This window comes from Nilaparvata lugens, chromosome 7 (assembly GCF_014356525.2).
Source record: "Nilaparvata lugens isolate BPH chromosome 7, ASM1435652v1, whole genome shotgun sequence".
Lineage (NCBI taxonomy): Eukaryota > Metazoa > Arthropoda > Insecta > Hemiptera > Delphacidae > Nilaparvata > Nilaparvata lugens.
In genome coordinates this window covers 31,864,491-31,892,060 of record NC_052510.1, presented here as the reverse complement: position 1 = coordinate 31,892,060, position 27,570 = coordinate 31,864,491, and the positions used below count along the sequence as shown (strand labels likewise).

At 36.0% G+C, this 27,570-nt stretch overlaps 1 protein-coding gene across 1 annotated transcript in view; it reads left to right on the top strand.

The window, feature by feature from the left end:
• Positions 1–27,570, top strand: part of LOC120352188 (coagulation factor V-like) — a 41,615-nt gene that overhangs the window by 13,240 nt on the left and 805 nt on the right. Inside the window, exon 2 of the mRNA XM_039431904.1 lies at positions 26,488–27,006. Coding sequence (XP_039287838.1) covers positions 26,488–27,006 — 519 coding nt within the window. The remainder of the gene's footprint in view (positions 1–26,487; positions 27,007–27,570) is intronic.

The window sequence follows — 27,570 nt, the reverse complement described above, 5'->3', positions numbered from 1 at the left end:
GAAAATTGTAAAAAGAAAGGTAGAACTTGCCCCCTTGCCTGCCAACCACTACCATGGAATGTCACCAAAATTTGTAGAGCACAATACCCTTTATTGTACATTTTTAAAACTTAAAGTTTTAATCTAATTATCAAATTTCTATAAGACATTGTGATGCTGTTTTAAAGCAAAAGTCATGCAAATATTTATTTAATCCCTTGGAAGAGACGACTTTGGCCAACAATAATCCAGGACCACCAGGAATTTCGGATCGTCGCCGACAACTTATAAAAATTCAGCACGTGAGTGAAAAATAGTTGAAATAAGAATAGGGCGCCCTCAGTGCTTCAAGTGAAATAAAATAAAAGCTAGCTCATCGGAAAGGTTTTAAATATTAAGAAATTAATACAAAAAAATTGCGCAAGTCTTAAAAGGGTATAAGAAATACTTTATTGAATAGGAACGAGTCCATTTATATATCAAAAGTACATCAATTAAGAGAATATAAGTTCTAAGCTTGTAATGCTAACATTCACCCAATCATTGATTTTATAATACAATTTGTAATAATATAATGTAGCTCTGGTTCTTTGGATGAATTGATTTATCTAATTCCATCAGGTGCCGAATCTTACACCCTGAGATATATATATTTATTATCGAGAATTTTATTGGGAACTATAGAAATCTATATATATAAAAGCGAAATGGCACTCACTCACTCACTCACTCACTCACTCACTCGCATAACTAAAAATCTACCAGACCAAAAACGTTCAAATTTGGTAGGTATGTTCAGTTGGCCCTTTAGAGGCGCACTAAGAAATCTTTTGGCAATATTTTATCTCTAAGGGTTGTTTTTAAGGGTTTAAAGTTCGTCTTTTAGCATGTATATTCTTCTTCTCCCAATCTCTTAATTATAATTGAAATTTCCATATCATATGTTACTATAGAACTATAATCTAGATAGAGTACCTCTTCGAAACAGTTGTTAACTGGTAACTAAATTAATAATTTTGTCAGGTTGGCATTAAGTTGAGTTGACTTTGTTAGGTTGGCACCAAGTTGAAGATTTAAATGCATTTATCGCGGAAAAATTGATTGGGCACTGCTACTTCAATCCTGGGAATATTATATTTCTAGCCGTCAGGCTCGCTTCGCTCGCCATATCCGTTTAGCCAGATGTTTAGTCTGGACCCCCGACTGGATTGTCCTAACATATGATAAAATGCTCAAATGAAAAATTCAGGCGAGTGAAGCGAGCCTGCTGATCTCATTCTTGGACGATCCAGTCGGGGGTCCAGGGGGCGGAGCCCCCTGGCTAGACGGATACGGCGAGCGAAGCGAGCCTGACGGCTAGTTAATATATATATATATAATTATTGATTTGTCAATTTATCATTCTCTGATTTGGGAGATAATATGTAAAGTAGGACTATCCAAATCGACAAGCAACAGCAAGTTGATGTCAAAGCTGCATGCAAATAAATGCATATGATCAATGAATTGAAAAGCACATGGTAAAGTTTCGTGCTACAGAACTGAAAAATAGTGTACTGATCTGTGATATTTTATTCAATTTTGTTCTTGTTTTATTGTATATTTTGTTGCTCTATATATTTTCTATATTGACCTGATTTTTTTAAATTATTCATCCAATATATGTATCAATTTTTTCATGGTGTACCATTCATTTTTACTCCCCAATACCATAGAGTATAAATCCTTTATATATTTGTCAATAATCAGTATTAAATTATTGCGAGAGCTCCTGTATGAGCCTATTAAGATTTTTAACGAAATTGTATCCTAGATAACCACGACCAGATTTTATAGTATTTAATTCTCATGCTCTACCGATTGACGCCAAGCCGAGGCGAATTGCTATTCATTAAAAAATAACGTCAGAACTTCAACAACTATGTCATAATTCAAATCGCATTTGACAAGTATACGTCCCAACTAACTAGTCCAAAAAAGCGTCGCACCACACCGCGCTCGCAGTGCACGGACCTTCCATTTTCCGCACTCCTGCGAGCCGCTCCACCGACCTAGTGGACGCTCACCTTTAGGCGGTTCCGGTGGTGAAGGAAAAGTGGCAACACTGCCTCCCTATCATTTCCTTTGACTTTATAACGTGAATTTCACTACATTTACTTCATATAGAGTTATATTTACTTGTGACTTCGTGAGCTCATTTACACACTCCAACCAGTAAATATTGTAATTTCTATCAATAAGTTATCTGCAAGTTATTGTATAAATAGGAATAAAAGAGTCATTCGAATTGACTTTGCATATATAAAGATGGTTATAAAATACTTCGGCTTGCAAACAATGAGAAACATTCAAGTTTCTAATCTATAGTTACTTGACAGAACTTTTGAAAAATGTTAAATTAAAAAGATGTTCAACTCTCAAGAAATGTCCTGAAATCTCTTATGAAGATGGAATTGTAGGAATGGTTATAATTAACCATTATATAAGTGTAGGAAAACTATCCATTATCCCACGATGATTTTCTCAATCAGGAGATTAATTCATACCCTTTTCAATTGATTGTGTTTCGAGGGTAAGACATTATTGAAATATAAAATAGGTCATCGTGAATCTTCTGTCATTGGACTAGAAAACAAGTAAAAATTATATGTTATAATGTTATTGAATAGACATAAAATGATCAATAAAATTCTCCATTAAAAATGATACTTATAGTCCAGTTCAACTTTCATGGTCATTCTAAAAATATTCTGGATCGAAGATCGAGGCACTGTATTAGTTTGTAAAACAAACAAGACGATTTCAATTTGCTGTTTTACTCAATGCTTTCCACTCTTTGCTTCATTCAGCAGTTATCAGAGATAATAGAAACCCCAATCAAACATTTCTACGTTCCAGTTTCGTTGTTCTTAGAAAGTACGTGGTAGTTAATTTTGAGAAGTGAGCCGATTGAATGGTGGGGGTGTTTCCATGAATAACAGAGACTGTCTTCGACAAGTGCAAGATTTACGATGAGCATCATGAGAAGCGTTTTCCCAGTGGCGTCGTACAAGAAGCCGTTTTTCAATTTCCACGTACCTTCTTCTCCTCCTTCATGTTCAATTCAAACCAATTGAGTCGAATTTACTCGCTCAAACTATAGGCTAATGTCAATCTGAGCTTGTAACAAAAACAGCTCTATGATTCTCAAACTCTAAAACAGAGCAATAAATTGATATCAGCTTAATCTGCTAGTTTCTGATAGGATGAAAATTCCTTACAAGTTAGTTATTCACTCTAATGAGTTCTTTAAAATAACAGTTTCTCATATACTCTGCTAGTAGTCCTAGTAGATTTTAATCATAATAAACCAGCTAGTATATCCAAGTCCAAACTTTCTATAAAAATCATAATTTCCTTACTATGATGTTGGCTGTTCCATCCATGAGCCATCTATTATGAGCTATTCAAGACGTCCTCTAAAAACGTGCAGATTCACATACGATTCCTGATTAGCACGAAAGTTTGCAAAAGTTCTGCTAATGGTATGTAATAGTTTGTTCTGTTTTCTTATAAGCTCGGAGATTTGCAATAGTTTGAATGTAATATCCAAGAAGCGTCTCAAGGTCTCAAAGGAGAACACTAGCTAATACCAACTCGAGAACTTAGATGTGGGTGATGTTCAAGCAGAAGCTGAGCTGTGTGATCTCCATTTGCTTAGCTGTTGGCCAAACAATCTCGACTCAAAGTACGTAACTTGGCAGCCTATAATGCATTAGACAAATATTAGCTTGCAGGCATCAGTCAGTGACTCTGGTGATACTCTGAGACTAAGTTTGCAGAAAACCATTTCATACTGAAGTCGATTAATCCAACAGTAATGGAGACAAATTGGGATCGTTTGCGATTGCTTAGTGCCGAACAAACTTCTCTTCGAAGATGAATCTCCACAAACGACATACATCAGTACCAAAAATTCGGAATATTCATCACACGCAACTCACCTTATTTGATTTTACATCTGACTTACGTTACATGTATTGACGTTCAAGCTTCCGAAATGACATAAATCAGACCAACAATATTGATGAATGATTTTTGGGATTTTTCATTACATTTTACAGAAACAGTACCTTACCTTGGAGATATCAATGACTTTTGTTAATTACAAAATTAATTTGAACTGAGTTGATTATTGACCGAACGAAGTGAGGTCTAAGATTCAAGTCGACGGTTTTGCATTTCTCTTTATGTTTATATGTTTATAATTATGTTCCGCATTTACGGCGAAACGCAGCAATAGATTTTCATGAAATTTGACAGGTATGCTCCTTTTTAAATTGCGCGTCGACGTATATACAAGGTTTTTGGAAATTTTGAATTTCAATGATAATACGAGACTACGAGTATAAAAGGAAAAGGAGCCTCCTTCATACGCCAATATTAGAGTAAAATTCAGACTATAGAATTATTCATCATGAATCAGCTGTCGAGTGGATTATAAATTGCATGCCATTACGCATGCAATTCAATATCTCAATGTAACTTGGTAAAAATCAGCTGCTGTGTCGACTATTAATTGAATGCCTCACTGAATTAAATTTTTATGCACTATTCAATGAACTATTGATTGCATGAAATAACGCATGCAATATTAATAACTAAAATAACATAGTATTGTCTCTCGACATTTCTCTGCTTTGAACTCGGGCTGATCTGTTGCCAGTATGTCTTGAAGGAGATTAGCTTTTGATGTTAGCATTTTTTATTCACCAACCCCAACAGCCATCAGCCGTTATAGAATAGGACCTTATCCACAGCTTTAGCTCAGTAACAAATGCATGAGTAACTTTACAATAATGGACCGTGAATGGTCTGGACAACTGATGTTTACCAGGTCTTACCGCCGCTCTCTTGCAGAAATTGTAGAATACCAAGAAAGAAATCAAAAAGATAGTCGGTGACTAGAATGCAGTAACCATTCATATCCAATCAAGAATAATGAAACTCAACTATTATTTTTCTTATTGAGTTTCAAAACGCTGAACATGAATATTAGTGTGCACCGATTTATCCTTTTTAAATTCTTTATTACTTACAACGCCAGTTCTAGAAGGTCTCTGGATCCTTATGTGATATGTAGCAGGCTTATTATAATAAATAACAATGATTATTTGCTGACTGATAAATGTGACTATCATCAAAGGATGATAGATAATAGTTGCTCAAAATAAGACAAATTTTTAATGATTCATTAATTGCATATGTTGCACAATGAGAATGTTTGATACCAAGACAGCACAGACTGTATATCACGAGATGGATCAGGTTAGGAATAGAAATTTCTAAAAACTTTGTATGCTGACAAAAACACAAGTATATTCCCATAAGTAAACGCAGCAATAAAGTAGTATATCAATGCAAAATAAGCTTTCCAATATCACAGGAGTTATTATCATTTACAATAATGTTTGCTATGAAAAAAAAAAAATTTATTAATACTGATATATATATGAATTTGGATTGATTCAGAATTTTGCAAATTTGAACATGTTCAGCTCATAGGTTCGATAAATATATTTCAATCAATTATAAATAATCTGGAGAATGACTTCTTCAAAATCTCAGGGGCTCCTGCTATGCATGGGATTAAGCTTCCTATAGATTTCAAATTATATTAATTTATGGAAAGAGTTCTTAATAAATAGATATTAATGTCCAACATGTTGCAAAGTATTCAGGCTTGAATCAATATTTATATAGCACTTTTGAATAATTTCCTCAATTCACTAAAAGACCTTATTAATGAGCTCATTAACTAACACTCACTCAAAAGATGTCCGCTGAAGTTCTTGATGAATACCGTAATTAATTATCTCCAATAATCAATTAGCTAAATCTTTTTGACTCTGCTGGGCTACTGTATTGTCCAGGTCATGGATAATTTTTCTATCAGTAATAACTCCTGAAAGGGGATATTTTACAAATAAGGACTCATAATATCCACCGAGTACACAAATAAACAATTATTTTATTTACATAGGTAAATAATCTAACATGAAAAATGGGTTGGTTTATTAATTTAAAATAATTGAAAAGGAACCCTATTTTTCTGATGTGTCGATCTTCCACCAAATCACAAGCCAGAGAGATGCATTCCTAAAAAATTTTCATCTCTTCTTCTAAAATTTGTAAGCCCTCGCCTCATTGCTTTTCAAGTCTTTGTAAGATATGATTGGCTATTCAAGATTCAGGGTCACCCTCTTTGTTATACAACAAATATATAAAAAATAACTATTATTAATTATTAACATTATGTAGGTTACTAAATTGTATGGTAGGCCATAAGAATCACATTAAACACTGATGCAATAACTGTATAAATTCCATACATTGATCTCTATATTATCTCCAGTTACTCTTGTTTTTGTGGTTCTTTAGATTCGAAGTATCACAATAATTCATGCCTTTAAATTTACATACCATTACCTTACATTAATTTTAATATTTATAATCATAGTGATCGATCAGCTGAAGCGAATCAGCTATAGTGATCGAATTAAATGTAGTTGGTCGATCAGCTGATTAATTGAGCAATAAGTTGAACAATTGTCGGCTGAACTGAGATCATGTGACCTACAAATCATAAAAAAAATTCCAACCTCTAAATTACATAAATGTTCATATGTCTGTCAAGAACAAATTACAATATGTACTATATTTCCTTTCATGCCAAAGAATTTAGACTAGCATATATTTAGATCTTCCCTTTATCTCTTATCGCTTCAGCGATAATAGCTGTTCCTCTTATCAAAAAAGAAGATTCAATTCTACAATAATTCCACCTTGTCGAGGCTGATCGTTTTCAGTTTGCTAATTCTCTCTAAAATGATTTATTTTATTTGATTATTTCATTGTGAGTCATACATGACATCACAGAGTCAACTTGTAAATGTAACATGAGAAGATTATAGAGATTGAATGTTCCCTCCAATTCTGTTATAAGAGTGAACTGAAGAATCTTCAACCAAAAGATTACCAGATGGCGCTTAAAACCATAAAAATATGTTTAAAACTCAAAATGATCGCATTTTGTATTCGTTACAAAGAAGCTAAATCAGTTTTATTAAATTATTCCACTCTGCAGGAACTCATTTTTTCGAGAGTGGATAAGATATATTTTATTCCCATGATAATAATTGAATAAACCAGCTTCAGTTAATAAAATTAAGATTTTTTATTGCTTTTGTGTTTTATTTTCTCTTACTCATCTTGTTAATCCCGACTTCCAAGTCAGCTTTCAACGAGTTATAATTCAATATGAGTTATATTATAACGTATAAATAAATGAAACATATCATATTGTAACAATTTTCATTGTTACAATTGTGAGTGATGAGAATTATGCGATTTAGCCTGAGAAGTTAGCCTGTTATGAAAATGGATTTTGCTGTTCTGCTTTTCTGCGGTGTGTTGTGTCGACTCTGTCAGTGTGTGCATAGAAGTTTGTCACGTTATTCTTTATATTAAAATAACGATTAGCCTCCTGCTTGGCATCAGTCGGTAAAGCATGAGATTTAATATAATTAGGTCGTGGTTTTTCTAATAGTATTCAGTCTTAAAGAATCTTGATAGACCTAGATATGGGCTTCTCCAATAACTCTTGTAATTCAATAAATAATAAATATATATAAAAATGATACTTATACTATAGAGATGAGGAATAAAAAATAAATTGCACACCATGAAAATTTCACACATATATTATACAAATAATGCAAAGATCAATCGAGGCAAAAAATATATATAGAGCGATAAAAAATATAATATAAAAAATAGAACAATATTTGAAATCAATAAAAATATCACAGGCTAACTTTATATTCTAGATTTATGGCACGAATCATTACCATGTGCCTTTATCTTGAAATCATATGCATTCTTTGGCATGTAGCTGTGACATGTACTTGCTAATACTTGTCGGCTTGGATAATTCAATCAAAAATATGTGCTCTAAGATCAGCTTGATAAATTAGCCACTAATAATCCAAATATATCTATATATTAAAATCTCTAGTATTTAGTAGATTTCTTTGTATCGAATATATATTTTTATCTCAGGGTGCAAGATTCGGCACCTGACGGAAATAGGTAGAGCCATTCATCTAGTGAATTAGAACTATGATAAATTATCGCAAATTGTATTGCAAAAAATTAAATATTGTATGCATACGTTTGATAGCCTAGATTTCGTACTTCTTTGATTAAATAGAAATTTCTAAAATATTGATCTATATATTTTTCTTTCAATTAAATACCTTTAATACTAATTTTTACTTGCGCAAGTATTACTCTTATTAATTTCTCAATTTATAATAACCCTTTCGGCGAGCTAGCTTTGATCATCAGATTAATTCGAAGCACTAGGGCGCCCATCACTAAATTCAAATTTTAATCACTCACGTGTCGAAAATCTTCTTGTAAGCCGCCGATGTCGATCCAACTCCATGTGGTCCGGGAATATGGTAGCCGGAATCGTCTCCTCCAAGGGGTTGTAAATTAATTAAAATGAAAAATGACTTCTGCTTCACAATAGCATCACGAAGTCTTTTAAGAAATTTAATAATTTACTTTAACTTTAATTTTTACAAAATTATTAATAAGGTACTTCGCTCTAAAATATTTGGGGTCCTCTTATGGTGGCATCTGGCTGGCGAGTGCTGGTTCTTCCTTTTCAAGTTTTACAGATCCTCTTTCCGACTTTCAAATTAGCATAAAATTTAAATATCTCAATCCTCCGCCATTAAATTCAAATAGATCTTACAAAGAATGCCAAAAATATTGCTTAGATTATATGATTAATAATTTCTATGCATTTGAGCCATATTGATAACATAGATTACACAAATTTTTACACAAAATCTACTACAATTATATAAATATATATAAATATTTTTGAATCGGCCTACAGTTGCCGCCTATTAACTGCCGTTTTACTATTGGTGCATGCAAATTTTATTAGGTATTCATGCGCCTGGTAACTCTTATTTCCTGAATACATTAAATTATTTTTATTTGGTTTTTTATTTATGCCCTTTGCATGCTAGTTAATATTCTATATATTAATATTAATTCCATGCTAACTAATAATTAGCCACGTGGACGGGTGTTTTTTCACATCGCACACCATCCGAATGCAATAAAGCTCTGCCAAGGGGTTTTGGTCAGATTCTACGTTCTTCGGTTTGATCGATCTCTAGGTCACCGATCTGTGAATACATCTACCTAACCTCAATCTTCAAATATTTTATAAATAATCTATTTATGAGTAGTAAACTTCCTTCAAATCCTTTTTAAGTTCTTGTACCATTTAGCCAGAACAAGCTGATGCTATCTAATCTTGTTTATTATCTGCTTGGCGATATTAGCCAATTACTTTATTTTTAGACCTATTACTATTTCTGTTGGGGTTTTTCATCTACCCAGATTTAAGTATGTTACACGCGCCCCTGGGTTTGAATTCAAAATATTTGAGAATCACAATGTTTTTAATGAAAACCCACCCTTCGATACATTGATATACACTATACTTTATTTATAAATTATACTCTCCTACTTCTATCACATTTCGCAGACATATTCGCTGCATCTCCTTTATACCTTTATCAAAAACAATAACAAAATTCTCCTCTTCAACACACATAAAAATATCATAAATATAAACTTCTAAACGTACTCCTCCTGACACCATTTACAACACAGTAATTTTTGAATTCGCCGCTTGCAGGGCTGCCAACTTAACTACACACATTTCATAATTCTCATAAATGATTCCTTTTAGACAATAATTCGATTCATAAACTTCTGGGCTTATATCTTATAGTATTTCTTAGGTCTTAATATAAATAATTTTCTATACATCAGGTACAATACTTTCTTTTGCTAATGGCTCTTTGGTTTTGGTAACTGGTATTCACTTTAAGTCTTTTCAGGTAACAAACGTGGCATAATTAAAAGTAATAAATATAAAAACATATAAATAAATATATCGACATTAATAAATATAATAAATAACAATAATAAATAACTCTTTGGGTACAGTACTTCTTTTTATAAACATATGTTCCACAGATATTACATTCATTTGATTTGGTGGCTTTGGTCAGCTGTTCGCTGTTCTACAATTCATAGTGTTACATGTTACATCAGAATTTGCTATCGACTTTCATAACTAACCTAACTGCTCAATTTTTTCTCTTAAAAAGGTAATTAACAATTTTAATTTTATTATCCCCGCTTGTGTCCTTTTTTATCTGATGTATATAATTTAATTACATATTTAAAAATTGTTCTTTTCCTTATTGCAGGCTTCTAACGGCTGGAAAGAATTAAAACATTGGATTGTTGCCACGAGGTCCTATACCAATATTAAATTTATTAAGGAAGGTTAGTAATCGGTTTGATAATAATGTTTTCCTTGATTTTCTTATCATATTTATTTCAAATTTGACGATATTGCATGTAGAAATCCCGTGGTTTACTTGTATCTTCTTGCATTCTGTTTGTTGACATGATTTAGGCCGGCTAGGTTATCTGCTATCCATTTGTTGATTGTTGAGGCTGTCCTATTATTAATCTATCTTCATGAATATAAAACCCCGGTATCTTGTGTACTCCTTTAAATAATTCCAAGCTTCATTTATGATAATTCCTTTTAATCCATTCTTTTTCCAATCAATCTGTACTCTTAACTCATCCTTACTTTCATTATTTTCATCTAATATTCTTAATTTCGGCTCATTATAACTCATTAGGCTTACAACAATAAACATTTTTATAATATTAAATTTCCAATCATCAATATAGATTCATTTAACAACAACAATACAATATTTTTCCTCCTATCCACAACACAGTCTTTTATTAATATCACAGTCATTATTACAAACATTAAACACCATAACAAAACATTTATTATCTCTTTAATAGCATAATCTCTCATCATATCATATCCAGGTACTTCCATTTTATTAATATTATTTTTTAATTCTTTCACTCTTCCTAGACACCGTTTATCCTTCATCAATATCCACAAGTAATCCATTCCATTGTTATCCAGGCATGACTCCATATTTGTTCTTGTAGTAGCTCCGTTTTTATTCCATTTATTACGTTCATTTTGCCGGTCACATCGCTGATCATAGCCTTTAAAGCGTATGTGCCGCGGATGCACGCCGTCGGTCCGCTCCTGTCTTCCTCGGTGCCGGTCCGGTGTCCTCTTCGGGCGTTTGAACCGTGCATGCGGCCGGTATGCGCGCGCGTGGTTCCTCCTTCGTCGCTTCTTCCGCCTCCGGGCCTTGCGATGCATGTTCCTACGGTCATGTAGTCCGTCCTCCTCGTCCTGATGCCGGTCGGGTGTCCTCAGGCGCCTCCGTCTCCGGGCCTTGCGGTGGTCGCTCCTCTTGTATGGTAGTCCGTCCTCCCTGTTGTCGTCCTCTTGGTCCGGGTCCTTGGTCTGCTGTGGGGTCAAATGATGCGCGGGTGTGGTGTGCAGATACATGGTGGCGGTCTCTTGATGTGCGGGCTGCTCTTCCTGCGGTGATGGGTCTTCGGCGGGAAACAATATACTTAAAATGGGTTGTTGCTTGCGGCTGGTTTTAATTGCATGGTGGGCGGCGGTTTTTGGTGGTGGTTTATCTGGTGTTGGCTTTTGTTCTCCTAATAATATTTTCGGTGGATCATTTCTAAAGGTGGTGTATGATGTTAAAATATCTGGATTTTCTTTGTTTGTTTCATTGGAGCTTGTAGGTGTTATATCGGGGGTATCATATAGTCCTGGTTTATTAGCTGTAGCTTTCTGTGTATCTGGTGGCGGGTTGTTGGGTGTTGGGTTCTGTGTTTTTTGGTGATTTGATCTGGACGCATGCTCTAATGTGTAGTTTGTACTTATTTGTTGAGGTGGCGGTTTGTAATTTCTATTATAATTATTCTGAGTGTAATCATTATTTGTGTTAAATCGATCATGGCCATAATAATAATTTCTTTCATAGGTTTGCTGTGGATAATGGTTTGTTTGACGATTCTGAAAACTTCTATTATTCCAGCTGTTATTTTGATTATGATTATAGCGGCGTTTAAATTGAGGGGTAGATCGTGAGCAATCATATGGTACTGATTCATAATTTTGGCTGTTATACTGATTAAATTTTGAGTTATGTTGATTTTGTGCGTATCTCTGGTCTGAACGGTGGTTTGATATGGCCATTGCAGACTGTATGCCATATAAATGATTTATCAGCTGCTTACAATCAGTAATGGGTTGTGTGGCGAGTGCCATTCTAACTTGATACGGTAGCTTCTTTAAAATAATACTTGCTAATGCCGATTCGTTAATGGGCTCGCTCAATTGAGAATTTTTAAACTGTAGGGCAGTGACGAAAGTGGTACATGCACCGTCTAAGTTAGGGTTGAAATCGCATGATATAATGTCCGCTAGCACGTCCAACTGTTTACTTCTGCTCCAATACTGTTCCAGGAAGACAGCTACAAACTCATCCAATGATGTAAATTCATGGGCTCTACTCCGAAAGAACATCAGGGGTTCGCCAATCAATAAACTAGTCAAACGAAGACGCCAAAAATTCCAAGAGGTGGTGTTAATGATTGAATTAGTTTTATCTGATCTATAAATTCTTTAGGTTGGAGATAGCGGTCTGTATTGTCAAAACGGCCTAATTCATTGAAACTGTGTAGTGAATCAAACGTTGCTATGGGAATAGGCTCTAGATTCTCGTGCGGAAATTGATGTATTTGATTTTCAAGTTGTACTATGTTTTGATTTATATCAGAATTTGGGTGAGCTATTTCATGAATTTGCGAAGTGTTTTGTGCTGGTAGGTTATCTATTCTTTCGTTTAACTCACAAGTGACAGTATCTATTTTTGCTGTTAAATCGGTTGTAATTAGTTCTTGATTTTCAGCGGTAGATGCTGATATTGTGTCCGCAGTTTCCTTACCCGTTCTTACCGATGTATCCTTCACTGATTCCCGCATTTCCTTCATTTCCGCCTTCAAGTCCTTCATTACCATGGTCATTGTTTTTTCTAAACTATTAGAAAATGACTTGATCATCCCCTCTACTATAACCCTTCTTATTGCTTCTTGGGAGACATTTAACGGTTTATTACTGTTCACAGGATTCTTGGCGGTGATTGAAGAGATCTGGGCGTTGGACTCCATCGCGCCCCCCTCAGCGTCGATCTCCGCTATTATCGCCGTCTGCAGTGTGTCTGCTACCTTACTCTGCGTGGACGAAAAGAGACTCATATTTTAAAAATGGATTAAGTGTCAAGTGTTTGTTAAAAAAGTGAAAGTTTTGGCCAACAAGGCATTAATAAGGACACAAATGAGGATAGGCCTATGGACATTACAAGCCAGGTAACCTATTTATTACTTAAGCTCTTATAATATAATAATACTATTCATTGATTTCTGACTAGCAGTTTAGGCCCATAAAATATAATAGCTCTCTCTATAAAATATATTTTCTATAATAATAATATAAAATTTTCTTTAAAACATATAATTTCTCTTTATTTAAAGCTATTGATTCCCCAAAAAGTAATACAAATTTTCCTTCGCCAGTTTTCCTCACAACTCGTATAAGTTATCTATAATTTTCAATATGGTTATTGACTTAATTTCAAATAATTTTTCAATGAGCTTGGCTCTCATCATCAGCCCCACGTTGGGCGCCATGTCTTTCTGTCACGTTATTCTTTATATTAAAATAACGATTAGCCTCCTGCTTGGCATCAGTCGGTAAAGCATGAGATTAATATAATTAGGTCGTGGTTTTTCTAATAGTATTCAGTCTTAAAGAATCTTGATAGACCTAGATATGGGCTTCTCCAATAACTCTTGTAATTCAATAAATAATAAATATATATAAAAATGATACTTATACTATAGAGATGAGGAATAAAAAATAAATTGCACACCATGAAAATTTCACACATATATTATACAAATAATGCAAAGATCAATCGAGGCAAAAAATATATATAGAGCGATAAAAAATATAATATAAAAAATAGAACAATATTTGAAATCAATAAAAATATCACAGGCTAACTTTATATTCTAGATTTATGGCACGAATCATTACCATGTGCCTTTATCTTGAAATCATATGCATTCTTTGGCATGTAGCTGTGACATGTACTTGCTAATACTTGTCGGCTTGGATAATTCAATCAAAAATATGTGCTCTAAGATCAGCTTGATAAATTAGCCACTAATAATCCAAATATATCTATATATTAAAATCTCTAGTATTTAGTAGATTTCTTTGTATCGAATATATATTTTTATCTCAGGGTGCAAGATTCGGCACCTGACGGAAATAGGTAGAGCCATTCATCTAGTGAATTAGAACTATGATAAATTATCGCAAATTGTATTGCAAAAAATTAAATATTGTATGCATACGTTTGATAGCCTAGATTTCGTACTTCTTTGATTAAATAGAAATTTCTAAAAATATTGATCTATATATTTTTCTTTCAATTAAATACCTTTAATACTAATTTTTACTTGCGCAAGTATTACTCTTATTAATTTCTCAATTTATAATAACCCTTTCGGCGAGCTAGCTTTGATCATCAGATTAATTCGAAGCACTAGGGCGCCCATCACTAAATTCAAATTTTAATCACTCACGTGTCGAAAATCTTCTTGTAAGCCGCCGATGTCGATCCAACTCCATGTGGTCCGGGAATATGGTAGCCGGAATCGTCTCCTCCAAGGGGTTGTAAATTTAATTAAAATGAAAAATGACTTCTGCTTCACAATAGCATCACGAAGTCTTTTAAGAAATTTAATAATTTACTTTAACTTTAATTTTTACAAAATTATTAATAAGGTACTTCGCTCTAAAATATTTGGGGTCCTCTTATGGTGGCATCTGGCTGGCGAGTGCTGGTTCTTCCTTTTCAAGTTTTACAGATCCTCTTTCCGACTTTCAAATTAGCATAAAATTTAAATATCTCAATCCTCCGCCATTAAATTCAAATAGATCTTACAAAGAATGCCAAAAATATTGCTTAGATTATATGATTAATAATTTCTATGCATTCGAGCCATATTGATAACATAGATTACACAAATTTTTACACAAAATCTACTACAATTATATAAATATATATAAATATTTTTGAATCGGCCTACAGTTGCCGCCTATTAACTGCCGTTTTACTATTGGTGCATGCAAATTTTATTAGGTATTCATGCGCCTGGTAACTCTTATTTCCTGAATACATTAAATTATTTTTATTTGGTTTTTTATTTATGCCCTTTGCATGCTAGTTAATATTCTATATATTAATATTAATTCCATGCTAACTAATAATTAGCCACGTGGACGGGTGTTTTTTCACATCGCACACCATCCGAATGCAATAAAGCTCTGCCAAGGGGTTTTGGTCAGATTCTACGTTCTTCGGTTTGATCGATCTCTAGGTCACCGATCTGTGAATACATCTACCTAACCTCAATCTTCAAATATTTTATAAATAATCTATTTATGAGTAGTAAACTTCCTTCAAATCCTTTTTAAGTTCTTGTACCATTTAGCCAGAACAAGCTGATGCTATCTAATCTTGTTTATTATCTGCTTGGCGATATTAGCCAATTACTTTATTTTTAGACCTATTACTATTTCTGTTGGGGTTTTTCATCTACCCAGATTTAAGTATGTTACAAGTTGTAGAACTCAGAAAAACTACAATTTTCCTGGAGCAACAGCTTAGTTCATGACCCTTGCTTTTCTGCGTTGTGTAGTGTCGACTCTGTAAGTGTGTGCATAGAAGTTGTGGTACTGAGAAGATCAACGATTTTCCTGGAAGATCAGTCTGGTTTACGACCTTATAAGGCAAGGAATTTATATCTGTCAAGGAAAAATAGCTGTCACTTGGTGGGAGAATGTATCTTAAATTGTAGTTGTAACGTTCCTTTCTATTGGTGGAAATTTTTCTAGAGAATAGTAACTGCCAATCACAGTTAATGTTGGTTAGGTCTATCTAGTATGGACGATCACACAGCTGTCCACGGCAAGACAAGAAAAGCGAAGTGGATTCACTCAGCGTCTGTCCTCCATCATAAGCAGTACAAAATGTAGTCTGATCAGAACTTTGTGTTAATCATGGCTCTCATGCCAGCTTTAGGCCTTTTCAGTATTTGGCTCTGGAACCTTTTGTTCCAGTATCATTTTTAGTTTTTTCCGCCTCCGTAGTTGCTTTAATTAAGAAGAGAGAGAGTATCAAATTGTCAACTCACAATGGAGATTTTCCTCCTATAACCGCTATATAAGCGGTGTAAGTACGGGAACATCAAAGTATGGGATCAACGTACGAATTCATCAATTTACGGGTTCATGAACGTGTGTCTTTAAGCCGCTGAGACGCCTCTGAATCGATGGCCGTCCTAGAAGCTTGGGGTATGCTGTCTCCTGTCCATCTGGACGTGTAGAGCTCGATCACCGAGCCTAGATTCAAATTGAAGAAACGGCTATGAGGTAACAATTTTTTTCCAAATTAAACGAACGTCCCAGGAACTCCGGATGTGACAGAATGGGTTTTAATAATTATAGACTTTCAAAAAAGGGGAAGGGTGTAAAACGTGCGGAATTAGACTTTTGTTAAATCGTAATTTTGAGATATTATTGGGATTGGATAGTTTACTAATTTTATTAATTTTGGTTTGAGTAATAGATTTTCGGTTGTATCTTTACATTGAAATGTGAGGCTATATTTTCTCTGTAAGGATCCTGCTGGGAATTTCAGTTTTCTTTAAATTTATATTTTAATCTACTAAGCTACTAAAGTTGAATTAGTATACGAAATGTTCAAAGGTCCCTTATTGATAAATTAATGTTTTAAAATTATTCTCATCTTAAAGTTGTAAAGGATCAAATGAAGTTTCAAGGACCCTAATCTTTTCTAAATTTGTTTTGATGACATATATTTTTTGAATAGCTTTTCCAAGGTAGTATACCATGATGTGATACTTGAGGAATGTTTGTCTTTGTAGCTTTCATGATATAAAGATACAGAATAGTTATTCTTGGACATCATTAATATTTTGATAATGTTTTGATAGTGTTCTAAAGTTTCCAAGTGTGTTCTAAATTTGATGTTCTAAGAATTTTATGTGGATCTTTTCTTAAAATATTTATTGTTATTTATGATTAACTTCTGTGACATATCTATGATAATTATTTTCAATTCTTCTTTTGAAATTAGAGACCTTTAAGCTTCTTATGATTCAATCTAAAACGTTTTCAATCTAGAGCATACGGAGTAGGTTATTACCGAATTATCTATTTCAGAGATAACTTTCTAAATTTAGTAATTTTATTTTCGGTTTTCATAATGTAACTTCCTTTTTGTTTTATTAATTGTTGAATTTAACTGTAAGAGGTGACAATATAGTTGATACCTTCTCTCTATTTCGTTGTCTCTCTTGTCATTTCTGGTTTCCCGTTCTCTAGCACTAGGTATGTTTATCAAGCATCCCTTTTATTAAGTTATATTGTGTGTGCTTCTAAATTCTAAATTCAAAATTAACTTTCTAAATTCATAGCACGGCACAATATTGAGATCTATCAAAAATACGAGAGTCTTTTGAAGGGACATTTCTTCAAGTAATCAATAAGAGGGGAAAACAAATTCAAGCAGACTGAAAGAGTTCTATAACAATATTGCTTCGTTACATATTTTCGAGGCAGTATTTGCAGGAGTGTTTTGCCACTGAGAACGTCGATAAGCTAAGAACTCGGTTTCGTATCTGATTCGGGAAATGCAAAGTGGATGGAAACTGATCGGTTTGAGATAAGTGGGTCAACATTAAAAGCACATCAGATTCTGATGTTCGTTGAAACTTGAACACAGTATGGCGGCACCATTTTATCAGAGCCCTTGGAAATGCATTATCTGTATTACTCTCTCCTACTCGTGCATGAAATAATCTTGCCAGACTTGATGACAGATGTTTCTCGAAGTAATAAGCAGAACAATATTCAGAGAAAAGATTTATGACTGTCCATTTATGAAGTCCATCCGTGAGAAGTATCAGAACTGAGAATCAATATTATTTACTATGATCGATGATCCACTGTGAGGCCGAGTTGTCAGGGATCACGTCTATTCCGTAAGTTATTTCAACTGTCGTGAGCTTCAATTTTTCGAAACCATTCTCGCACAAAATCATCTTTCATTAGTCCAGTAAAATGGTCGTTTATCAGGAAACAACACCGAAATAATTTTTCTTGACGGTTCTATATGTATTTCGGTGCGCTAAATTCGAATTTGAAATTTGCTGACACGCCAGAGCGCGGCTTCACCCCAAAAACCCCCCAAAATTTCGGACTTTTTTAATTTTTACATTTAATCTCGAGAATGACGGGTTTTTGGAGAAAAACTATCCACTACAAAATTGAAGTTAATAAAATTTCCAATGAATTGAGTGGTCGCGCAGGATTCCATTTTTGGTTCCGGAGCTAAGAATTTTCAAAAAGAGGGTATTTTTTGAGGGGTTTTCAAAATTATGCAAACCTACCACTTCTACCCTATACAACTTGGATATTTTCCTAGTAATGATCAAAAAACTCACATCACGTGGGAAAACAATTAATTTTGAACAGGAATCCTTAGGAATTTTCGAAATTAGTAGTGGGGGGAGGAGGAATACACCCAAAAATAGAAAATCATGATCCACAGCTAAAATACAAATTTTCATTATGATACTAGTCCAGGCAATGACTGTTCAAAAGAGGGTATAGAGGGAAAAGTTTGGAAGACAATATTTTTTGACCTGGCAGTTCTGTTTAGGGTAGTAAGGAGGTAAACATATCAAAAGTCCCCAACCCTACTCCTTGTGCTGAGGGGTGGAGATGGTTCAAAGGTACCATTTTTTGCTTTCTCGCATATAATACGAAAACTATGTATCTTACGGACATAACTGTTACATACACAATTTCCTACAATATTGATCTCACAACTTTTCCTATATCTTTATAGTCTTTTCCAATATCGTTTCCTATCTTTATTACTAGTTTTCGAGATATGCGCTCTTAAAGATGTGAAATTTTTGAAAAAACATGTTTGCCTCTAATTTTTTCCAATTTTTGCTCTCATAACTTTTTAAAAATTTATGAGAAAAATCTATGCTGATAATGAGCTTATGAACTCATCTTCATGTTGATGTATAGTTTCACACTTTTACGCATTTCCCAAAACTGTTGCAGCAGTTTTAGTGTTGAGTGTGAAAACTCCAGTTTTGCAAGAATAGACCAATTGGCAAAGGAATATGGAGGAAATGTTTTGAACACAGTTCTTGACTTTACAGCTTTGAATTGTTGAGACTAGTAGGTAGGAGGAGAGCATATCAAAAGTCCCCATTCCAAACTCATGTGCTAAGGGGATGAGGGTGGTTTGAAAGTTGAATTTTTCAGAATTTTGCTTCCACGCTCATATCTTGAGAATAATACGTTCAATCGACATAGTTAACTATTCAAAAATTAAGCTTGATAAATTCTCCACACTTTTTCAGTAGAATTTTGTGATATTCCCAACAGTTCACGAGATATCCGCTCTTGAAGGTGTGTAATTGTTAAAATAACAAGATTTTACCCAATTTTCAGGTCTTTCAGGGCTTATAACTCTCAAACAATGCATCGTGAGAATAAATGCCTATCATAGCTTTGTAGAGTATTAAATTCTCTTTGAAATGATGTATTATTTCATTATTCCATGTTTTCGTTTCACTGTTATAGCAACTTCAATGAAGTGAGTGAAATCCGTTTCAATATTGCAACAAGTATTGAAACTGTTTCAATATTGCAACAAGTATTGAAATTGTTCCAATATTGCAACAAGTATTGAGATTGTTTCAATTTTGCAACAAGTGTCAACTCAGCGGTTCCACACCTTCAACAGAGGGAATAAAGAAGATACGCACCTTTTGTATATCTACCCACCAACTAGTCCAAATGAAGCTGTAAAGTCAAAAATTGTGTCACAGACAACCCCTTCAAATGTCATAGTCAAATGATCAATTGTTGCAGCATTGGAAATTTCACCCACTACACAGTTGCTATGTACGTAGTTGTTTCATTTTCAATACTTTGACAAGGGATAAATTTTATTTAAAAAATAAGCTATATTTGGAAAAGTGCCACATAAATAAATAATAATTTGAATATTTATCAATACAGTTTCTTTTGGAATCCCGGATAACTGTATAAGAGAATGAGTGATTACTGTACTTTGTTTGAGTGGATAGATGACAGAGCACACTACATGCTCTGTCATCTATCCACTCAAACAAAATACAGTATATCACTTATTCTCTTATACAGTTATATGGAATTCCAAAAGAAACTGTATTGATAAATATTCAAATTATTATTTATTTATTTGGCATTTTTCCAAGTATAGCTTTTTTTTAATGAAATTTATCCTTTGTCAAAATAAGAAAACTTAAACAACTACGTATACTGTATATTCTTCTTCTTCTTCACGTGCCTGCTCCGTTTCGGATGTTGGCGATCATAATGGCTATCCTGATTTTGTCGACGGCACTACGGAACAGCTCTGCAGATGACTGGTGAAACCATAGCCTCAGATTTTCTAGCCATGAAATTCTCCTTCTGCCAGGCCCCCTTTTTCCGTTGATTTTTCCTTGAAGGATCTCTTGCAGAAGTCTGTATCTTGAGCTATTCCTCATAATGTGGCCGAGTTATTGGAGTTTTCCACTTTAAATGGTATTCAGGAGCTCCGGTTCTTTATTCATTCTCCTGAGAACCTCTTGATTGGTAACTTTTTGCGTCCAGGATATTTTCAGCATTCTTCTATACAGCCAGAGTTCAAAAGCTTCAATCTTTACCATTGTTATACTGAATATTACTACGCCAATATTCACGATGGTTGGCTAGGAATAGATATCAAATTCTAAACACGAATCTTCTCTCTCATTCCCACCAAGTCTGCTAGCTCATCATAGTTGAATCTCAAGAGATTAGTAGTGCTCACAAACTGACAGCCTCGAGAAACTGGTGAGTCCAACTGCAAGATACAACTACTACAGTAATGAACACAGTGATAGGATGGTCCAGATAATTTCTGATCAGAGTGCAACTGCCACATCAGTTCGTTTGCAGTTGAACATGAGTATCCAATTACTTGACAGTTGAGTAAGCTTCAACGAAAACGGATTGATTGCTCTTCAGTTCGACAAAGATTAAGGCGAACGAACAGATCGATCGCTCAAACATCGGCGAATCAGTTTGCTCTCAGACAAGGGTCGTTGGCAAATAATCCAGCTGGCTCAGATTCTCCAGTTGAATCTACTCCGTACGGCCAGACAACTGTCGTTACTTGTCAATCGATTACTGGTCCGGGTGTTCGGCTCGTTTAGTTAACCAGCGCCCCACAATAATTAATGACCGTCTGTCAACAATATTTGGAACGGTTCGTTGGACTTGAGTGGCATGGGTAGTTGAGTGTTTGATACCCTATCAAAAAGTAAGAAGGGGATTTGATGGATGAATAACAACTATTGATTAGGATGAGGAGTAAATGAAAAATATCTATGAAATAAATTTATAATTGATCATTATAAATAATAGTGTAAATTAATGGATTCTTAATTTCAAGCGATAGATGGAAAGTTAGGACCCTTTTTTTAATTTCTTCCTAGTAGCTGATAATGTCGACTGGAGAAGTAGAGAAAATAATTTATAAGTCAAAGTATAAATTCATCATAGGTAAATATGTTTGAGAGATTATTTTTGGCATGAAATTTGTTTATTTCATCTTCAAAATGTATTATTATCTTGGAAGTTTGAAAGCGTATTATGTAGCTTATTCAGCTGGTCTTTAATTATTGTTAGTGCAATGTATCATAAACATAGAAGGATTAATTACATCAATAATGCTTCTTCAATTTTGGAATTTTCAATGTGAGCATTTACATTCATTCGAAACAATTAACGGTTTTTACAGCCAATTTACACGGTATAATACAAGGATAATTTTCTTCAACCTCCGATCACATATCTTAAGACACAGAAAAGTGGTAGGAGGGTGATTTTCACAGAGCTTATCACCCCCATCAAACGCCCTTCAATTGGTGCGGCGATATCGTCAATTTATTGTTGCCGGGTTTTTGACCCAGAAACATGGCCGCTCCAATTGAGCCTAGCGCCAAGTGCTATTATAGTTGCGTAGCGATACTTGTTTTTGCAAGCAAAAGGCAATAGTTCAGCTCACATCTATCGTAGAATGATTCAAATCAACGCAGGGAAAATTCCCAATTGAATGCGAGAATTTAGCTATGTAACTGCTGAATTGACAACTACTAACGATGATGATCATCACAAATTTCAATTTATATTCTTATTTAGATAAATATGGATAGATTTATTTATTTATTTAAAATAAAATAGATTTCTCCTTCACTGTAGATTTCCAAGAAAATAGTTTCTAAACAAAATTTTTATTCAGTTTTGATTAATTAATTTTGACCGTGATTTCTTTGTTATTTTTTGCTTAATTAATGTACAGTTTCTTTTTCAAGCAATAGCTATTCCAGACTTTCAGACTGCATAGTAGATATCAAAATCACGTTAAAAATATGAATGCTTCTATTGAGTTTTTTACCGCTTCATCTAGAATGTGATTTTGTGAGATAATAAGTTCAACAGACATTCAAATCAAACAGACAGACAACTTTTCTAATTAAAAACTCTTCGGTTTTACAATTGAAAGTCATCTGAAACTTCTGGAATTCATCCGAATCAAGAACTTTGAAAGATTGGACAAGTTTTGATTCCTATTGTTCTGAAGCAAGAGTTCTCTGATAAAGAGAATACCAAGATCCAAACTCTAGAAATATTCTTTACAATATCTGTGAATCTGGATTACTATAAATAGGAGGATAGTTCTGTTAGAATATAGATATCAAAATATCTAAGAATTGTATGGATGAGCATATTTTTGTGGAAATGAGCATACAAATTTGAATCCAATCGTGATTTAATCCATTGAGCTGGGATCTGGTAACAATGGTGAAGGAAATTCCTGATATTCATACTGATAGATATTGCAGAAGTCATTTCTTTAGAACTGTGCCATTTATGTTGATGAAGAATTCTCAGAATTTGGAATTACGAAAGAACTGAACCTAATTTCTGAACGAGGAATTCCTGTTTTTGGAATTGCGTCTATGCTCTTGACTCAGAGCTGAGTCTTTCAAACGTTTAAAGAGAATTCAACCATTCATTCTAATTCGAAAAAGAGCTCCGTTGTATTCGACGAGTGAGCTGGCGGTCTACAGGCAACGATATTACATTTTTTGAATTCCTTTCAAAACGAGAACAACTTTCCAACTGTCCGTCCATACAGTCTACATGCAGACAAGCGAGGAAGCCATTACGTCTGTAGAAACATAGCTCTCAATAGCAAAAATATTTTTCATTTCTATCTTCATAGAGTTTTTTTTCTTGTACTGGCATAATCTATTATTGAATTTCTTAATAATACTATAGAAACGATCAGATTAACTAATGTTTGTATGATGTACAATGTGATATTATCGTAATGCATGTACATAAATGTTCCAATGCAAGCTATGATTCTGTAGGGAAAAATAAGCAAACAGAAGTAATTGATCTTCGAAATCTGTTTCGAGCTGTTTGAACCGGTACGTCTTCTTATTCTGTGTAAATCCGTCAATTTGAGGGTATATTTGAAGACATATAATTTTATTGCATGATTTCTATGATAGAAGAGGAAATCTGTAGAAAAAGACAGTAGAGTTCAATGTAATTAACATTGAAAATAACAGTAATAAAGGGATATAGTTCAGAATAACAAAGAAAATCTAATGCGAATACATTGATGGTAATAGCCTAAAGATCAATTCAGCAACTTGATTCATGTACCAACTACCAAGCCTCAACATTCATAACAAAAGTACAATTCTTACTTGCTTCGAATTGGTAATGGAGATTCAAGGTCGATAACGGTTTCAATACTTTTCCATTAGTTCTGCAAAACTAGAATATTTCAATCAAGATGCAATCAATATCATCTCTATCCTGCTCGTGACATAAGATTGAGCCGACTGTGTCACTCTACACCATTGAGCCTACTTTGTCACCCCACAACATTGAGCCGACTGTGTCACTCTACACCATTGAGCCTACTTTGTCACCCCACAACATTGAGCCGACTGTGTCACTCTACACCATTGAGCCTACTTTGTCACCCCACAACATTGAGCCGACTGTGTCACTCTACACCATTGAGCCTACTTTGTCACACCACAACATTGAGCCGACTGTGTCACTCTACACCATTGAGCCTACTTTGTCACCCCACAACATTTAGCCGACTGTGTCACTCTACACCATTGAGCCTACCTTTGTCACCCCACAACATTGAGCCGACTGTGTCACCCCACAACATTGAGCCGACTGTGTCACTCTACACCATTGAGCCTACTTTGTCACCCCACAACATGAGCCGACTGTGTCACTCTACACCATTGAGCCTACTTTGTCACCCCACAACATTGAGCCGACTGTGTCACTCTACACCATTGAGCCTACCTTTGTCACCCCACAACATTGAGCCGACTGTGTCACCCCACAACATTGAGCCGACTGTGTCACTCTACACCATTGAGCCTACTTTGTCACCCCACACATTGAGCCGACTGTGTCACCCCACACCATTGAGCCTACTTTGTCACCCCACAACATTGAGCTGACTGTGTCACTCTACACCATTGAGCCCACTTTGTCACCCCAAACATTGAGCCGACTGTGTCACCTCACACCATTGAGCCAACTTTGTCACCCCACAACATTGAGCCGACTGTGTCACCCCACAACATTGAGCTACTGTTTCACCTCACACCATTGAGCTGACTGTGTCACCTCACACCATTGAGCCGACTGTGTCACCCCACACCATTGAGCCGACTGTGTCACTCTACACCATTGAGCCTACTTTGTCACCCCACAACATTGAGCCGACTGTGTCACTCTACACCATTGAGCCTACTTTGTCACCCCACAACATTGAGCCGACTGTGTCACCTCACATCATTGAGCCTACTTTGTCACCCCACAACATTGAGCCGACTGTGTCACTCACACCATTGAGCCTACTTTGTCACTCCACAACATTGAGCCGACTGTGTCACTCTACACCATTGAGCCAACTTTGTCACCCCACAACATTGAGCCGACTGTGTCACCCCACACCATTGAGCCGACTCTGTCACCTCACACCATTGAGCCTACTTTGTCACCCCACAACATTGAGCCAACTGTGTCACTCTACACCATTGAGCCTACTTTGTCACCCCACAACATTGAGCCGACTGTGTCACTCTACACCATTGAGCCTACTTTGTCACCCCACACATTGAGCCGACTGTGTCACTCTACACCATTGAGCCTACTTTGTCACCCCACAACATTGAGCCGACTGTGTCACTCCACACCATTGAGCCTACTTTGTCACCCCACAACATTGAGCTGACTGTGTCACTCTACACCATTGAGTCTACTTTGTCACCCCACAACATTGAGCCGACTGTGTCATGAGCCGACTGTGTCACTCACACCATTGAGCCTACTTTGTCACCCCACAACATTGAGCCAACTGTGTCACCCCACACCATTGAGCCTACTTGTCACCCCACAACATTGAGCCACTGTGTCACTCTACACATTGAGCCTACTTTGTCCCCCACAACATTGAGCCGACTGTGTCACTCTACCCATTGAGCCTACTTTGTCACCCCACAACATTGAGCGACTGTGTCACTCTACACCATTGAGCCTACTTTGTCACCCCACAACATTGAGCCGACTGTGTCACTCTACACCATTGAGCTACTTTGTCACCCCACAACATTGAGCCGACTGTGTCACTCTACACCATTGAGCCTACTTTGTCACCCTACAACATTGAGCCGACTGTGTCACTCTACACCATTGAGCCTACTTTGTCACCCCACAACATTGAGCGACTGTGTCACTCTACACCATTGAGCCTACTTTGTCACCCCACAACATTGAGCGACTGTGTCACTCTACACCATTGAGCCTACTTTGTCACCCCACAACATTGAGCCGACTGTGTCACCCCACACCATTGAGCCGACTGTGTCACCTCACATCATTGAGCCTACTTTGTCACCCCACAACATTGAGCCGACTGTGTCACTCTACATCATTGAGCCTACTTTGTCACCCCACAACATTGAGCCGACTGTGTCACCCCACAACATTGAGCCTACTTTGTCACCCCCAACATTGAGCCGACTGTGTCACCCCACACCATTGAGCCGACTCTTTCACCTCACACCATTGAGCTGACTGTGTCACCCAACACCATTGAGCCGACTTTGTCATCTCACACCATTGAGCCTACTTTGTCACCCCACAACATTGAGCCGACTGTGTCACTCACACCATTGAGCCTACTTTGTCACCTCACACCATTGAGCCGACTGTGTCACCCCACACCATTGAGCCGACTCTGTCACCTCACACCATTGAGCTGACTGTGTCACCCAACACCATTGAGCCGACTCTGTCACCTCACACCATTGAGCCTACTTTGTCACCCCACAACATTGAGCCAACTGTGTCACTCTACACCATTGAGCCTACTTTGTCACCCCACAACATTGAGCCAACTGTGTCACTCTACACCATTGAGCCTACTTTGTCACCCCACAACATTGAGCCGACTGTGTTGCTCTACACCATTGAGCCTACTTTGTCACCCCAAAACATTGAGCTGACTGTGTCACCTCACACCATTGAGCCAACTGTGTCACTCTACATCATTGAGCCTACTTTGTCACCCCACAACATTGAGCCAACTGTGTCACCCCACAACATTGAGCCTACTTTGTCACCCCACAACATTGAGCCGACTGTGTCACTCTACACCATTGAGCCACTTTGTCACCCCACAACATTGAGCTACTGTTTCACCTCATACCATTGAGCTGACTGTGTCACCTCACACCATTGAGCCTACTGTGTCACCCCACAACATTGAGCCGACTGTGTCACTCTACACCATTGAGCCCACTTTGTCACCCCACAACATTGAGCCTACTGTGTCACTCTACACCATTGAGCCCACCTTTGTCACCCCACAACATTGAGCCGACTGTGTCACTCACACCATTGAGCCTACTTTGTCACCCCAAACATTGAGCCGACTGTGTCACCCCACAACATTGAGCCGACTGTGTCACCTCACATCATTGAGCCTACTTTGTCACCCCACACCATTGAGCCGACTGTGTCACCTCACATCATTGAGCCTACTTTGTCACTCCACAACATTGAGCCGACTGTGTCACTCTACACCATTGAGCCCACCTTTGTCACCCCACAACATTGAGCCGACTGTGTCACCCCACACCATTGAGCCGACTCTGTCACCTCACACCATTGAGCCTACTTTGTCACCCCACAACATTGAGCCAACTGTGTCACTCTACACCATTGAGCCTACT